This window comes from Neolamprologus multifasciatus, chromosome 7 (genome assembly GCF_963576455.1).
Source record: "Neolamprologus multifasciatus chromosome 7, fNeoMul1.2, whole genome shotgun sequence".
Taxonomy (NCBI): domain Eukaryota; kingdom Metazoa; phylum Chordata; class Actinopteri; order Cichliformes; family Cichlidae; genus Neolamprologus; species Neolamprologus multifasciatus.
This window is the reverse complement of record NC_140445.1, coordinates 599,370-614,408: the sequence shown is the minus strand read 5'-3', so window position 1 is coordinate 614,408 and position 15,039 is coordinate 599,370. Positions and strand designations below refer to the sequence as shown.

Below are 15,039 nucleotides of genomic sequence, written 5' to 3'. Positions count from 1 at the left end.
ATCTGAAGATCAATCAATTACGTTATTGACGTCTGCACAGGTGCTCTCGTGTTCGCTCTGTTTACGTAGCTGTTAGCCGTCGACCCCCGGCCATGCACCGGTACCTGTCCGTGAGTCTTTTGGTACCGGGCCGCGAGTGTTGAGGTTCGGGTGTGAAATTTACGGTTTTCAGGGTTTTATCGTTAATATTTATTGTTTTGATCGTTACCTCAGTTTCTCTGTCTGTTGCCGTGTGTTATCAATACATTTTATTTGGTACCGGTTTTATTTTGCTGTATTTATCTGCGACACCTTAAAGGCCGTGAAAATATTGTCGGACATAAACTGGTCTGTGGCACAAGAAAGGTTGGGGACTGGATTTGGACAACAGGCTGTTGACAGAGTGACGTTAAAGTTCGGTTTAAAAGGTTAAAACTATGCTTGTGTAGTTGTGTCGACTTGCATGCACTTGTGGGAGTCATATGTACGTTTGAGTTAGTCTGTCTTTTGCAGACAGCAAGACGTAGGCTACAGGCTAGTTAACCTTAGCAGAACTTCTGAAACCATATAATCCTGCGGGCGCTGAGGTCCACCAACCAGCTGCTCCTGCAGATTTAACAGGCTTCCCATTGGCTCCTGATCTTTAGAACAACTTACCTGCCTGGTCTCTCAGAAGCAGAAGCCCGGCCTTTTATACAATTGCAGTTTGATTTACTCGTTTCTATTTTGTGTTTAGTTTAGTGATCGTTTCTATTTAGTGTATATTTGATATAATTTTGCATAAAACGTGCTGCATCGTTAACTTTCAGGACGGGGAACAGGAAGCTGGTCCTCTTCAAACTCAGCTTCTTTCAAAAACATTTCATTTTAACTGAACTCTTCAGAAAGGTGACGCAGAAACGCGTCCGGTTCAGGTCACACGAACGTACCTTGGCGGCCTTCAGCAGCATCTCTCTCTCCTGCTCGTCTTTCCTCTGTTTCTCCAAACGCTCCAACTGCTCGAAGAAACGCAGCTGAGAGCGAACGTCCGACGTCTGCTCGCAGCGCTCTTCATCCTGATGGGGGGAGAGAGAAACGGGTAACAGCAGATCCACAGCGGAGTCGTCCTGAAACAGCCCGACGGCAGCTCGGTCTAAACGCAGGTGAGGCACGCTGCGAGCGTTCTCACCTTCCCGCCGTCCGTGCGGTGCTGCGCGATGGTCGAAACCTTCTCCAGCAGGGTGCGCAGCCTGGACTGCGTGGCGTGGGACACCAGGTTCACCACTTCTGGCGGGACCTCGCTGACGCCAAACTTCTTAGCTGAGGACGAGAAAACAGATCATCAGGACGGGACGCCGCTGCACGTCAGCAGGTGATTTCTGCAGGTCGATCATCCCGCTTCATTTCCTTTCTGAACTCGTCTTCATCAGCGCCTTCTCCTCCTGTCCTCGAACTAATTTTAGACTCCTCCCTGCAGGAGGAGGTCCAGCCTGAGCTGAACGTTGAGGCTGAAGGTGAAGCTTTCAGACGTGATACCTGAGCAGGTACAGGACAATCAGGAGACCCGCTGATTTGCTGCGTTTTCACACTGACCTGTGTCCAGGATGCGGCGGAGCAGCAGGCCGCTCGGCAGGAAGGACTCGTCTTTACACGAGCGGATCTTTGTGCCCACGAGCTCCGAGCTGGTGGCGAGGATTCGGGCGTTCTCCTCATTGAGATTGACGCCAGCCATCGAAGCCACATCGTTGATGTCGTCGTCATCTCTGCGGGTTAAGAAAAGGAAAGCGGGAAGGTTAGGAATGTCGAGGCTGAACGTGTCAGAGCTCAGGTCCACACAGCAGCGTTCCCCAGTCTCACTGGCCCAAAGATGAAGTCACTTCCTGTTTTTCTAAAATATGTTCCTCTCACACCTACACTCAGCTCGCTGTGGGCACACACTGCCCCCTCCTGCCTCATCTGTGAACTACGCCTCCAACAGGAAGTGGTGACTAGTCTTTTTTCTGTTGGAGCCTTCGCCGGGTCAGAGTAACACTCATCACGACCCCTCAGACCCACATCAGGAACCAGTCAGAGCCGCTGGACAGTCACTTCCTGTTTGAGATTCTGTTCATGCTCATGTGACAGCGGATGTGAGGTCATCCCTCTGACCCTGTCAGATCAGCCTGAAAGTCTGGGCTGCTGTCCTCGCGATGAAGCCCGCCCTGCTGTCACAGATCACGCGTGCTTCGTCATCGTCACCTGTGCTCACAGATCACGTGTGCTTCATCATCGTCACCTGTGCTCAGACGCCCGACCTTAAGAACGCTTAACCTTCTCCAGACTGATGCGACGCGCTCAGGTGTTCTCAGCTGAAGTTTTTAAATGAACGTCACCTGTTTCAGGTGAGGCGACCCTCGACCGTCCTCAGTGAAGCTGACCTGTGAGACTGAACCAGCTGTTCTGCACTTCCTGTTTTGATGCTTGTTTTTGGCGCTCTGGGGCCTGCGTATCTCTGTTCGACCTCCGGGACTAGTTCATCCATCGTTCCGTGTCCATTGTTAGTTTACAGGTGTTGCAGACGCTTTTTACTCTTTAAATCACGTTTGCTCACCTGAACGTCCCGCCCCCTGGATCGCTCAGCTTCTTCTGATTGGCCTGAGCTGCGAGGTTCACAGGGCTTTTGCTGATGATGGTTGTGGGTCCTCTCACCTGCAGCGTAGCTGAAAAGGGAAAAAAGCTTATTAAAAAATAAAAAGCTCCTCCCACCAGCTGTGAAACAGGCCTGATGACCCTGCGGTCTGCTGCCACCTGGTGGTGGCGCTTGCTGCTTTTTTTAACCTTTAAAACAGCCGATTTATTTAAAACTGAGCAGCTTAAGGAGGCTCCGCCCCTTAAAACAACAGTGAATCTCAGGTGCGCCGAGCAGCTCGATAAACTCACCCTGAGGTCTGAAGACGATCGGCGCCCGAGCCTGCACGGTCTGCACTCCCGGTCTGCACACAGGCTGCAGGAGAGCATCATGACATCATCATTACATCATCATCACAGAGGGCTGAGCCTCAGACTTCCTCTGAGTGGCGTGCTCACGGTTACCCGCAGCGCTCCGGCGAGGACGTTAGAGTCCGAATAAACGAGTCGCAGGTTTGCAGCTGGAGCGTTTTTTTAAAACATCCAAAATATTTTCATATTTACAAGGTCAAAGGTTAAAACTCTTTGTTGACCTGACGATTCTTACCAGAGCCGCCGTGCCGATGGGTGCGTTCAGACGGACGGTGCCGCCGGCCGGGCTGACGGGCAGCCGCGGCCTGATGGTGGTGGCGGTGACTGAGCCGGGGGTGGCCGGAGGCGTGACCACGGCGCCGGGGGGTGCGGTCATCAGAGACTGCTGGCTGCTGAGCAGCGTCTGCCGCAGAGCGGGGAGGCTTTTCTGTGGAGACACACACGCTTAACACCTGCAGCCACAGTGGGAGCATTCGCAGGCCGGCGGCGGTACCTTGAGGAAGGGGATGAGGTAGGGTTGTGGCGAGGACTTCAGCTCGGCCTGCAGCCGAGTGGTGAACTCCTCGGGCTCGATTTTGGCGTCCTGAAAACATGAAGACGGCATCGTACAATCACATGACCCCATAGGTCCAATCGGGCGGCAGTGAGCAGGGGGAGGAGCTACTTACGAGCAGGTCCTGCACCAGGGCTTTCACGTTCTTCGAGGTATCCGGCGAGGGCGAGTTGTGGGACGCCAGCTTGATGAGCGTGGCGAGGAAGTTCTTGCATTTCTTCACGTTTTCCTGCATTTCCTGTTGAGGGCGACAGACGGTCAGAGACAGGAAGTGCCTCCATCACAGCCCAAACCTACACCTGAACCCACCTGGGACACCACGGTGACTCGGGTGGCGGGCGAAGCTGCGGGCGCCGGTGTGCCGGTCATGGGGGTGGACGGCACACCGGCGGGTTTGGCGACAGGCGTCCCCCCCGTCGTGATCACCGTCGGCGCCTTCTGGGGGGTCGCCATCTTCACCGATACCGGCGTGATGCTGGGCGCCACTGCGAGCGCCTTCTGTAAAGCAACAGACAAGTCACATGACCACCATCAGGCTGACCTCGTGACACACGCCGCCGCGCTCGCTCTAAATAAAGACCTGGTGTGAAGATGGCGGTTTTAAAAGTTTAAAGCTCAGGTGTGGAAGCTGAGGCGGGGTCTTTAACACGCCTTCATCACAGGCGAGCGACCACACAGCTCCACCCACAGCCGTACCTGTGGGTACCTGATGGTAGTGACAGGTACAACCCACGCACGCTGAGGCGGCACTAACTGTTAACCATCAGGCGTCACATGACGTGCTGCAGGAAACACACCTGCACTGTGGCGGTCGTGGAGGGAGGCTGAATCATTCTGGTCTGAGTGGGCGTGGCCAGGCGGACGGTCTGAGGGGTGCCCGGTGCCTGACGACAGCAGGGAGGAAAACAAACCACAGCATCAGGTAACATCAGCTCCACCAATCACAAACAAGCACTACAGAAGGACCTCTTTAATTCATTAAAGCCCCTCCCACAGCTTTAAAAGGGGAGGGGCTTGAATTCTAAGATAAGATAAAACTTTATTAATCCCTCGGGTGGGTTCCTCTGGGAAATTCGGTTTCCAAAAGCAACACCGACAGAAGTTACAGAGCGTGAGCAGAATATTATCCACACACATGTGAAGAAAATATACGAAAGGGAAAATAGAATAAATAGAATAAGAATACACATTTCTATTGAAGTCTATTGCACCGCTGACTGTTAACTAAAAGTGTTGCACAGTGACGTAAAGAGGCACTACAGCTAAGCTGTTCCCCCTCCTTCGGCCTCTGTTCTGGCTGCAGCAGTAAATAAACTGAAGTCGGGCTGGGTATCGATTCCGAATCACAAGGTCCTGATTTGATCGATTCGATTTGGGGAAGTTTTGCCTCAGACAGTCAGAAATATTTTAATTCTGATCATTTATCAGCACATATCCATGTTTACAGCTCTAAAAACAAAAGCTGAAGCTTGTGAGACATTATCAGAGGTGAGAGCATCACAGCAGAGGCCTTTGTGTCAAAGTCACTGAGCAGAAACACATGAAGCAGATTTTCCTGGTCTGGGTTTTTATAGCAGACGAGCTTAAAATCTTCTGCAGTCGATCAAAAACAGAAAACCATGAATCAACATAAACATGACCTGATGCTGCAGTGAAGCAAAGTTACCTGGTTTGATTAGAGACACAGCGTTTTATAAAGTTTACATCTGTTCAGTGTTGAACAGCAGAAGTTACGCTTCCTTGTCAGGAGTTAAGTTAAATCAATAAAGCAGCGGCGACAGCGCTGTGGACAACGATAGACTGAGAGCGAGCTGTGCAGGAAGTGAGACTTTTTCGTGGTGGAAGCAAAACATCCAAAGTCAGAGTTCATGACGATGTTTATGTGACGCGTAGTTTGGATCTTCTGCTGCTTCAGTAAAGTTTGTTTGGAGACACAAAACTACGGCGTCAGAATCGAGCGCAAAAAAGACGTAAGCGCAAAGCGCCGACCTCCCGACGCATCAGTGAGCTGTCGGCTTTCTCACCTGATGGCACGCACACGGCACGCCGCTGGGGCTGAAAGCCGACAGCTCGCTGATTCTGACGCGTCGGCGCTTTGTGTTCACGTCTGTGTGCGAGTCCGTGCGCCTGCTCTCACTTCCTGTTTCAGCTGTTTGGTGTAGAAACTTTGTGAGGTTGAACCTGAGATTCTGGCGTTTCAGGCAAAATAAATTTATTTAAAAATGGATTCAGGATTTGAATGAATCGATTTCGCCTCATTCAAGCTAGAATTGATTATTGATTATTGAAACCCGCCCCTACTGAAGGACTTGACTGTGATTGGTCAGATTGGGAGTATGACAGTGAAACAAAAACTCTCGTACCTGCATTGTGTGGGCGGAGCTTACCGTGGGGGCAGCGCTCACCCGGATGGTGGTGGCGGCCGTCGGCGTGGCGGGTCTCTGCGTGATGCTCGTCACCGCCTGGCTCTGCTGCGTCTTGGCCTGAGCCTGAGCGAGGACCTGCTGGGGGACCATGACCAGCTGACCCGTCTCAGTCCGGACCAGAACCATACCTGCAGGGGGAGGAGTCAGGACATTTACTGCAAACCGAGCGCGTGCAGCCGGCCGCACACTCATGCTCCCGATGCCTCGCCCAGTGGAGGGTCAGGCAGTGTCACTGAGGGGAGGAGCTTAACCCTCTGACAGCTGCGGGCCAAAACACTCACACTGAGCACGCTCTGATGACTCACAGCAGAGGTGCACGCCTGAACGCAACACCTGACTCTTCACTTCCTGTCTCACCTTTGACCAACCCACACAATCAATAATCAATCGTTCTCAACAATCTGCTGAATGTGGTCACGTGACCCTGAGGAGCTGGAGACTCGAGCTAGTCCACTGATCAGAATCCTTTATTGATCACTGTGGTCGCTGTCGCTCACAGCAGGAAGTCAAGCAGAGTCAACCTCAGTCTGACAATCTGCCTGCTGATCAGATTATTGATTTAACATTCACACAACAAAAGCCTCAAAGCTGCAACTATGACACGTTCAGATTAGTTGATTAATCAGGCATAAACTGATCAGCAGCTGATCACTTCATTGATAGCTCTCAGCAGATCAGTTACTGAACAGAATCAGGTCCTCAAAGGGATGATCGATCACTGATCGGCTCACAGATCAGCTGTGAGACTGTGGGTCACCTGGTGTGTGTGTGTGTGTGTGTGTGTGTGTGTGTGTGTGTGTGTCCTCACCTTGGGGCATGGTGAAGCCCTGGGGCAGCTGGATGGTGGTCTGCTGCTGGGGCCGGACAGCCAGCGAGGGTTGCGAAGTAGCGACCCGGGTGGTGGCGGCCACCAGCCCGGGTCTCTGCTGCGGGATGGAGGTGGCCACCACGGCCGGTCCGGGCGGCCTCACCACGGCCACGGCGGGCTGGGACACCCCGTTGACTGCGGGTTTAGCCCCGGGGGAGGGTGACGTGCTGGTCCCGGTCTGAGGGTGGCTGATGGGGGCCTGGACCGGGGAGGGGGTGCCGGTCAGGATGACCGAGCTTCCGGTGGCGGGCTGGCTGGGCACGAGCACCTTGGCGTGCATGAGAGGGTTGCTGTGGTTCACGACCTGAGAGGCGGAGGCGGCGGGGGCTGCCGGCGGGCCGCCCTGCGGGTCGAGCCCGTTCTGGGCCGCCGGGCTGGGGAGCCTCTGCAGGACCGCGGAGGGGGAGCCCCCGGAGGGCTGAGGTACGGGGAAGCCGGGCTGTGAAGTCGCGGGGCCGGCCCCGGCGGTCGCAGGAACACCGGGAGAGCTCACCAACTTGGCGGCTCCGGTAGCGCCGTTCACGCTCTGCAGTCCGGGGGGAGAGCTCCTGACCGCCTCCGCAGCGCTCGGACCCGGGACCGCAGCCCGGGGGAAGCTAGCGCCGGCGGCCGGAGCGCCGAGAGGTCCCGGTCCCGGAGAACCGGCGGGCGGAGGCGGTCCAACCGCGGCCAGGCTGGCTCCCGCGGGCCCGGCGGAGGTAGACGAGGGCAGCGGTGCGGCGGACGGCAGCTCGCTTGCGGCGGGCTCCGGGGTCAGCACCGCTCCGGGATGTCCTTGTTGCGGCTGCTCCGCGGACTCCGCTCCGCGCACTTTCCCTGAGAAGTGGCCCGCGGCCGACGGAGCCGCGTCTCGTTTCCCGGCGGGAAACGGAGGCGCGGGAGGCTTTCGGTCGCCTAGCTGAGATTCCAGAGAACCGACCAGGTCGCTCACCGCCTTCTCGTCCACCTCATTGAAGAGCATGTCCTCCAGTGGGTCGGAGGCTCCCGCCATCTTTGATGCTGGACCGTTGTGCAAATCGTATTTTAGAATGTACGCATGCGCCGAGGATCCGGCTCGCTTCCGAGCATAGAGATAGAAGAGGCAGATTTTCCATTAGAGCCGCAGCTCTTTGTGTACAGGTGAGTTCGCAGGTAAGGGCAGAGTCCAGCCACTCAAAACTTTATTTGAACACAGGTTCAGTTCCGTTCAATTCAGCCAACGAGGACAAAGAGGCTTCGTATATAACCCGTAAAAACAAAAGTGGAGCAAAAGAAAACAAAAGGAACCAGGAGAAACCTGATCAGATTCTATTTATCAATCAGATTTCTCAATAATCTGGTCAATAAATCCTGCTGATTGTATTCCACACATGTTTACATCTGTGAACTGTCACAATCCACCACTTCAACAGATCCACGCGGCCCTTCCTGCTTCCAGCTCTAAAGCTTCCGTTTTTTAGAGGTGGGCGAGGAGCTCCGGGGGCAGCTGAGATAGTTCGGGAGGATATTTCCTAGAGGTTAAGGACATCTGATCTGGGAAGAGCTCCCAGGAGAAGGTGGAAACTGACCACGCTTCAGACAAACATTGGATGGTGAATAAATAAAAGAATATTAATAAAGGATCAAGAAAACAAAATTGATCCTTTAATTAAACGTGTTGTTTGGTATGGTGCTATGGTAGAGTAGTTCTATTGTTCCATACAAGGGCCAGCAGCTGCCGTCTCTTCTATCATCCTCAGATCTACAGCTGACGAAGCAGTGAAATATCGCGATGCTGGGTAGTCTCGTTAGCCCCCGCGCTCAGAGCCTCAGATGGAGGAGCAGGTAGCCATGTTGTAGCCGCGGAGCGCAGTAGAGTCAGCAGACACAGACCCCCCCGGAGGATCGTTTCTGTTTCGCGTGTACTTTACACAAGGCGCCTGTCCGTTTCTCTGCTAGAAACTCCCAGTCACGGACAGCACCATGAGCGGCGGGACCCCCTACCTCGGCAGCAAGATCAGCCTGATCTCCAAGGCCGAGATCCGCTACGAAGGCATCCTCTACACCATCGACACCGAGAACTCGACAGTGGCGCTGGCTAAAGGTAGCACTGCCGCGTGAGTGGGGGGCTCGCGGCTATGCTCTTGTTCGGTTTAAGCTTTGTTTGTGTTGCTGAGCTGCGGCTGCGCGGGAGTAAACAACGGTGATTAGCAGTTTTAGCCGAGCTTAGCACGCTAAACTAAACCCATTGGAAAACACGGTTAGCTTGGCTAACACTATCATGCTAACATTCGTCACAAAAGCTTGTTCTGCCGAGCTAGCATGAAACTGCACCGACTTATTCGGGTTCAAGCGGATAAAGGGAGGCTAAACTGCTGTGACGGCTCACACCAGCTCTCTGTGCGCAGGTAGAGTAACAGGTGATTCACCTAACCGGCTAACGCTAGCCAGTAGAGGAAGCCGACACCAGGCTCGTTTCCGGTCAGCCTCACCTGCTCGCCGCACTCTCTGACGTCACTGAGTGCACGTCACAGACCGGTACAGGCGGAGCCGGGACAAGTAGTATAGTGGATCGCGTGGTTTTGTGGTGGTATGTCCAAGAGTTATGTTGTGCGAGTGAAGCACGGTGTCACGTGACCTGTGACAGAGCAGGAACAAAACAACACACCAGAGTGAGGGCTGTATGTATGTGTTTCCTTAGGTTTCTCAGAGCCCTCTGCGGGTATTCTGGGTGATCTGAGAGGAGATGTGTCCGGTCTCCTCCCAGCTCAGACCACAGCTCCTCTGACCGCCATTAGCTGCCTGATGTCTGATAATCAATAACTAGGTCACCCAATGCTCTCCTCTCTGTAGTAGGAGCATCACCTAGACTACTGTTCTGCTCTAATTGGCATTTGGTGCTCCATTAGGGTGAATTTAAGAGGGGTGGTTTGAACCCTGTTTGCCCTTTGACCTGTGATTCTAGCAGCACTTTGTTTCCTCCTCTGACAGTTCGTTCGTTCGGCACTGAAGACCGGCCCACCGACCGGCCAATTCCGCCTCGGGATGACACGTTTGAGTACATCATCTTCAGAGGCAGCGACATCAAGGACCTGACCGTGTGCGAGCCACCCAAACCCACCTGCTCGCTGCCCCAGGACCCTGCCATCGTCCAGGTACGCCAAGGTCGTGTTTGGCCTGTGGGCCGTCTGATTGGACTTGGCCCCTCTGACCTGAGGGTCCTGACCGATCCACTTCCAGTCCATCTTATGTTGAAATATTATTTCCACCACTTCCTGTAAGCTTTATTTTAATCTGTCCCCTCTGCTATCACAGGACCTTTACTGTGAAAGGGACAAATTAGGCTTCCTGTTTCAGTTTTCTGCGAGAAATGAAACGAGAAGCTGATGTGACCTTTAACCTTTCTTCCTCCTCCTGCAGTCATCTATGAGCTCCAGCTCCTCGTCCGCCGCGGCGCCAACCCCATTCCAGTCTGCCGGTTCCTACGGCCTCTTCAGCCGCGCCCCGGTCCCCGCCTACAGCCAGTTCAACAGCAGCCCGTTGGTGTCGCCGCAGATTGGTGCTGCAGGTAAGCAGCGGGGGGGGGGGGGGGTTCTCGCCGGCATGAAATCCAAGGGTTGAGGGTCTGTCCGTGACCCTTGTGCCACGTAACTCATGCCACAGGAAGCGAGCAGGGGTGGTTTGTGGCGTTGGCGTGACTGAGCCATCAAGGCCTTCATTTCCTGCTCCACATGACCTCCACGCGGTCCGGTCAGCTGTGATGTTGAAGCTGTGATGTTGAAGCTGCCGCTCGCAGCGCTTTGTCTGCTCGCCAGTTGTTATAAGAAATCCCGATTGCAGCAGAGACGCGGCGAGAATTTTGCCTTTACTGCAAATGTTTGTTCCACTTCATCGTGTCATGGACCCATCGCCGCTCGCCTTTTTGTTTTTGCTTTATTGTGCAATCTTCGTGTTAAATGACTTCAAAGGTCAGTCACTTCCTGTCCTCCTGCAGTGCTGAAGCAGGAAGTGAGGAACACCTACACGCCCTGCTCAGTTTCTCTGATGCGACTTCCTCTCGGCGTGATCGTTGATGATCGATTAGCGCCGCACTAACTGTGACCTTTCTGCAGGTCGAACCAGCCCAGGTAACCTGGACCCTCTGAGGAAGAGTCCGGTCCTGGATCAGGCAGTCAGCGCCGCCCCCTCAGCCGCTACCGCTACTGCACCGGCTCCCGGCCTGGGACGCAGAAGCCCCGCCCATGGCCGCACAGCCGCCTCAGGACAGAGCAGCCAGAGGGCGCAGCACTCGCAGGAGAGCGTGGACACGAGGAGAGGTGAGGCTGTGAGGGAGGGCTGGCCTGTAGGTGCCGCTCTGTGTTTACAGTATGAGCCAATCATAGCGTGATGTCCATCCTCACGCTGTCCTATCAGGTAACAGGAAGTCAGTTGAGTGTCACCTGACTTCCTGTTACCTGCATGTGTGATTTCTAACATGTGACATTACCTCTAAGTGCCGCGAGGTCGTCCGTCATCGTGGATGCGCCTCTAGTTACCACGGTAACTAATGTCCTCCCTCTATTCTTCAGCTGCCGCCGGTGCTCCGTCTAACAGACGCGGCAGAGGAGGCGGTCACCGCGGCAGAGGACGCTTCAATGTGCGCCGGGACGGCCCAATGAAGTTCGAGAAGGACTTTGACTTCGAGAGCGCCAACGCGCAGTTCAACAAGGAGGAGCTGGAGCGCGAGTTCCAGAGCAAGCTGAAGCTCCGAGGTGAGGTCACCGACAGCGGGCCGAAATGCGGCGTTAAGCGTGACGTTCGTCTGAGCGTGTCCCGTTTCTGTTGTTCGCCACGCAGACGAGAAGGCGCTCAACGGCGAGGATAAAGGCGACTCTGGCGTGGAGACGCAGAATAGCGAGAGCAACGCCGACGAAGAGTGCGACCCGCTCGGGCCCAACTGCTACTACGACAAGTCCAAGTCGTTCTTCGACAACATCTCCTGCGACGACACGAGGTACGAGCGCTGTCAGTGTGGGCGTGGCTTCTGTACACCGATGGGGGGCGGTCACTAACAAGTGAAATGTTTTCTGTCCGGCAGGAAGATGAGCGAGCGGTCCGGAGGGTCGGGCTTCCCGAGGTGAGTCGCTTTAACCGTAGCCCGACCACTTCCTGTTTGTAGCGTGCTGCGTCTCACCGCCTCGTTGCTCTTGCAGGGAGCGGAGGCAAACGTGGGCGGAGGAGCGGCGGATGAACGCTGAAACCTTCGGCATCCCGCTGCGTCAGGGCCGAGGACGCCAGGGCTACCGTGGCCGCGGCGGCACAGGTTACCGCGGTGGGAGGGGTCGCCCGGCCAGCCGGGGCTCCTTTGGGCCGCCGCAGGGAGGCGGCGGCGGCTACAGGGGAGGATACAGAGGAAACCAGGCCGGCCGGGAGTTCGCTGACCTGTCGGCGTACCGGGTGAGGTCACGCTGTTGTGTTTTAACTTCGAGACCGTGAAGGCTCAGGGGGCGGGGCTAGAGGACGTAGGAGCTCCGCCCCTGTCCTTCTGACCTTAAAGTCCGACGTCGCCTCTCGGCGCTAACGTTGGCGTTTGTTCCTATTTTTCTTGCAGAAGGACGACAAAGTGGCGGCGTAGTAACGGTGGGAGGAGTCGTCGGCACAGGGGCGGAGCTTCTTCAGAGGAAGACGAGTAGTTGTTGCTGTTTTGTTAAAATAATGAAGTTGTGTATTTGTCACCAGCACCGGTGTCGACGCTTGACGCAGCGTAACCTTCCATGTCTGTCAGCGGCGAGAAATCCTCAGCAGCGAGGCGTTTCCGTCACGCCGTCTGTGACGACTTGTCCGACCAATGCCTGCTGACGTAGCTTTACGGGCACTTCCTTTCCTCTAACTTCATCGCCAAAATGGCTGCCAGCTCGCTCTCACCTTTGTAATGTGTATTTTTCTACCGCTGCGTAGACTTCCTGCGTTCTTCTTCGTTGCCGACCCGCTCGCCCTCACGCGTCGTGACTCGCCGTTTCTTTCCCGCGTTTCCTTTGGTTGTGGCGTAGGGTTTGGTGTCTTCTCCCTCGGTGTCGCGCTCTCGCGTTAGCGTAGCCGCCGGCGTGCACACGTCACTGGCGTTTCTTTTTCTTTTTTTCTTCCCGGGTCACACACTAACCGAAAGGTCAAAGTTCACCTTTCTGTCGCCGTTTTGTTTTTCCTCATAGTTTCGTTCAGTGGGAGGTGCTGCGGGAAGTACGGAGGACGTTTAATGCTTAAATTAATCCGTTCCCACAGAGTCATTAGAAGTCCATACTCACCGTATGGAAGGTTTAAAATGCCACAGTTTAGAAAATAACTCGTAGATGGTTCACTTGTTCCTTGTTCAGTGATAGTTCAGGAACTAAGATGTCAAATAAACTTTATAAAGAGTGAGAAATGAAACCTGCAGCAGCAGGAAGTGCTGGAGATCTTTTAATTCTGACACAATAAAAACAAATGAACTAAATCAGGCGTGATGTTCGATGTTTGCTGCGTCCTAAAGACACGTGCAGATGATTCTGACACATTAAAAGCGTCTGCACACAAAACTGAAGCTTTTTCTTGATTTAGGCATTTCAGGTCTTCCGTAGTAGAGTGCGTTTTGCACTTTCCTCATCGTTAACTCGTTCGTACACTAAATAACCGCGCTACGTTTACCCTAAAGCGCGAGCCCGTAGCCGCTGCAGGAAGTGATGTCAAGTAGAACAAGCACGAGCTCGCTGTAGCATCGTAGGTTAGCAATATTCAAACTCTTGGCGGGTTCTTACTAACGTGAGTCCTGACTCCGCCCCCTCACAGCCAGGCACGTGCAGTGTGACCTCAGGATGCGTTCAGGGTTTCCTTGGCGGTGAACACATCCTCTCAGTTTGATTCTCGCTGCTGTGATTGACAGCGGGTCGATGCACCCGGCGGCCAATCACAGAGAGACTTGAACAGGAAGCGAGAGATTTTGGACTCGATGTGTCACAGGACTTGATTTAAAGGCCAGTACGGAAGCTCATCAGGGCCAGTAAAGGTGCAGAGTAACAGCTGGAGTTTATATTTGGCCGTGATGGGCCTCCGTAGGTGTGAGCTGCACTTTGACACGTGTTTAAAAATCAAACTTGTTGAAAATAATTTTGTTTTTAATGATGACACGAGCAAAATAAATTGAAGTCACTGATTGTGTCCGCCTGCTCATTGTGTCTGCTGGAGGTCAGAGGTCATCGTCAACACTTTGGTGTAAAGGTGATTGATCTGTGTCGCGGGGTCATCGCGAGCCGCCACAGGCGCTCCAGGTCATCTGTGCACGCCGCTGCTCGGTGCTCATCGGGGTCTTCGCCTGCTCTCGCCTCAGCGTTCCCTCGGGTGAGTCTCCACCCGGGTCTGACGATAATTACAGGTCTGAGTGCAGAGACGCGTGGGCAGGTTTTCCACGCCGAGCCCAGGTCGGCGTCTAAAAGCTGCAGCAGCTCAGACTGAACGTGACACGAACGCAGAGCGCCGCCTGACCCGCTCAATTAAACCGAAGTTAACTGCAAGAAATTACAGGTTGCAATTAAATAAACCACGGCCTCTTTTAAATAAAAGAACAAACCATCTTTATGGTGTCGTTATTTTACAGATAGTTGGGTTATTTTCACTGTGTAAGAATATTCAAATCATCAAAAATGTCTCTGTGCAAAGTGGGTTTAAGAACAAACAACTTTGGAAACTGTGTCTGATTGAATCGGGGAATAAGCCGTGACACGTGTTTACCGAGGCAGGTGTCACCGACAAAATGTGCCCCCCGTGTCGCGAGCATTCACTGGGCACGCAGTGAGGATCCAGTTTACTCCGCCCCCATCACAGACATTAGATATGGAAGCAGGGATGTGTTAGTGTTGTTGCCTTTGAGTGTGAGGGCTGCAACAGGAAATGATGCATTCATTGTTCTCACGCGGTATCAGACGGGATTATTTGAACAAACAACATTTTGCCTGATTATTTGTATCCTCCTGTAACTTTACTGTACAGAGACCTGAAACCTCCAAAGTTTCAGGTGTATTTAGTTGTTATAAGAAGTATTTGTGAACTAAAAATCAAAAACGTGGGACACTGTTTATCAATGATTTGGAGAGCCCAGCGTCTGCTCCCAACACCGGGGAAACTTCTCAGTTTCAGCTGTGAAGAGAAGGCTTTGAGCTGCAGGTCCTTTAGTTCACACAGGATCTTTGTACACCGTTGAGTGGGTGAAAGGACGGTTCCACAGTGAGTGGCATCAACTGTCAACCATGGAGGAGGAAGTGTGATGGTCTGGGGCTGTTTGCTGGATC

The 15,039-nt window shown here is 53.8% G+C and overlaps 2 protein-coding genes across 2 annotated transcripts in view; one reads left to right on the top strand and one right to left on the bottom strand.

Moving 5' to 3' along the window:
- The window catches only part of LOC146513358 (transcription initiation factor TFIID subunit 4-like), a 16,085-nt gene extending 7,665 nt beyond the window's left edge, over positions 1 to 8,420 (bottom strand). Inside the window, exons 1-12 of the mRNA XM_085166052.1 lie at positions 6,725 to 8,420; positions 5,878 to 6,044; positions 4,288 to 4,374; positions 3,800 to 3,988; positions 3,606 to 3,728; positions 3,431 to 3,520; positions 3,173 to 3,364; positions 2,878 to 2,941; positions 2,549 to 2,657; positions 1,552 to 1,721; positions 1,148 to 1,278; positions 909 to 1,034 (exon numbers count right to left, since the gene is read on the bottom strand). Of these exons, the coding sequence (XP_085022178.1) occupies positions 909 to 1,034; positions 1,148 to 1,278; positions 1,552 to 1,721; positions 2,549 to 2,657; positions 2,878 to 2,941; positions 3,173 to 3,364; positions 3,431 to 3,520; positions 3,606 to 3,728; positions 3,800 to 3,988; positions 4,288 to 4,374; positions 5,878 to 6,044; positions 6,725 to 7,775 (2,499 nt within the window). The 5' untranslated portion in view covers positions 7,776 to 8,420. The remainder of the gene's footprint in view (positions 1 to 908; positions 1,035 to 1,147; positions 1,279 to 1,551; positions 1,722 to 2,548; positions 2,658 to 2,877; positions 2,942 to 3,172; positions 3,365 to 3,430; positions 3,521 to 3,605; positions 3,729 to 3,799; positions 3,989 to 4,287; positions 4,375 to 5,877; positions 6,045 to 6,724) is intronic.
- A 290-nt stretch (positions 8,421 to 8,710) lies between these two features.
- On the top strand, positions 8,711 to 13,908 carry lsm14aa (LSM14A mRNA processing body assembly factor a). Its single transcript, XM_085166055.1, has 9 exons — positions 8,711 to 8,846; positions 9,734 to 9,897; positions 10,163 to 10,310; positions 10,855 to 11,058; positions 11,311 to 11,493; positions 11,579 to 11,735; positions 11,820 to 11,858; positions 11,935 to 12,178; positions 12,333 to 13,908. Exons 1-9 carry the CDS (start codon positions 8,726 to 8,728, stop codon positions 12,354 to 12,356), a joined length of 1,284 nt encoding a protein of 427 aa, XP_085022181.1. The 5' UTR covers positions 8,711 to 8,725; the 3' UTR covers positions 12,357 to 13,908.
- Positions 13,909 to 15,039: the final 1,131 nt, after the last annotated feature.

Coding starts and splice junctions, on each gene's coding strand:
- lsm14aa (XM_085166055.1), top strand. CDS start 8,726: ATGAGCGGCGGGACCCCCTACCTCGGCAGCAAGATCAGCCTGATCTCC. Junction 9,898..10,162: donor AGGACCCTGCCATCGTCCAG/GTACGCCAAGGT, acceptor CTCCTCCTGCAG/TCATCTATGAGCTCCAGCTC. Junction 10,311..10,854: donor GCCGCAGATTGGTGCTGCAG/GTAAGCAGCGGG, acceptor ACCTTTCTGCAG/GTCGAACCAGCCCAGGTAAC.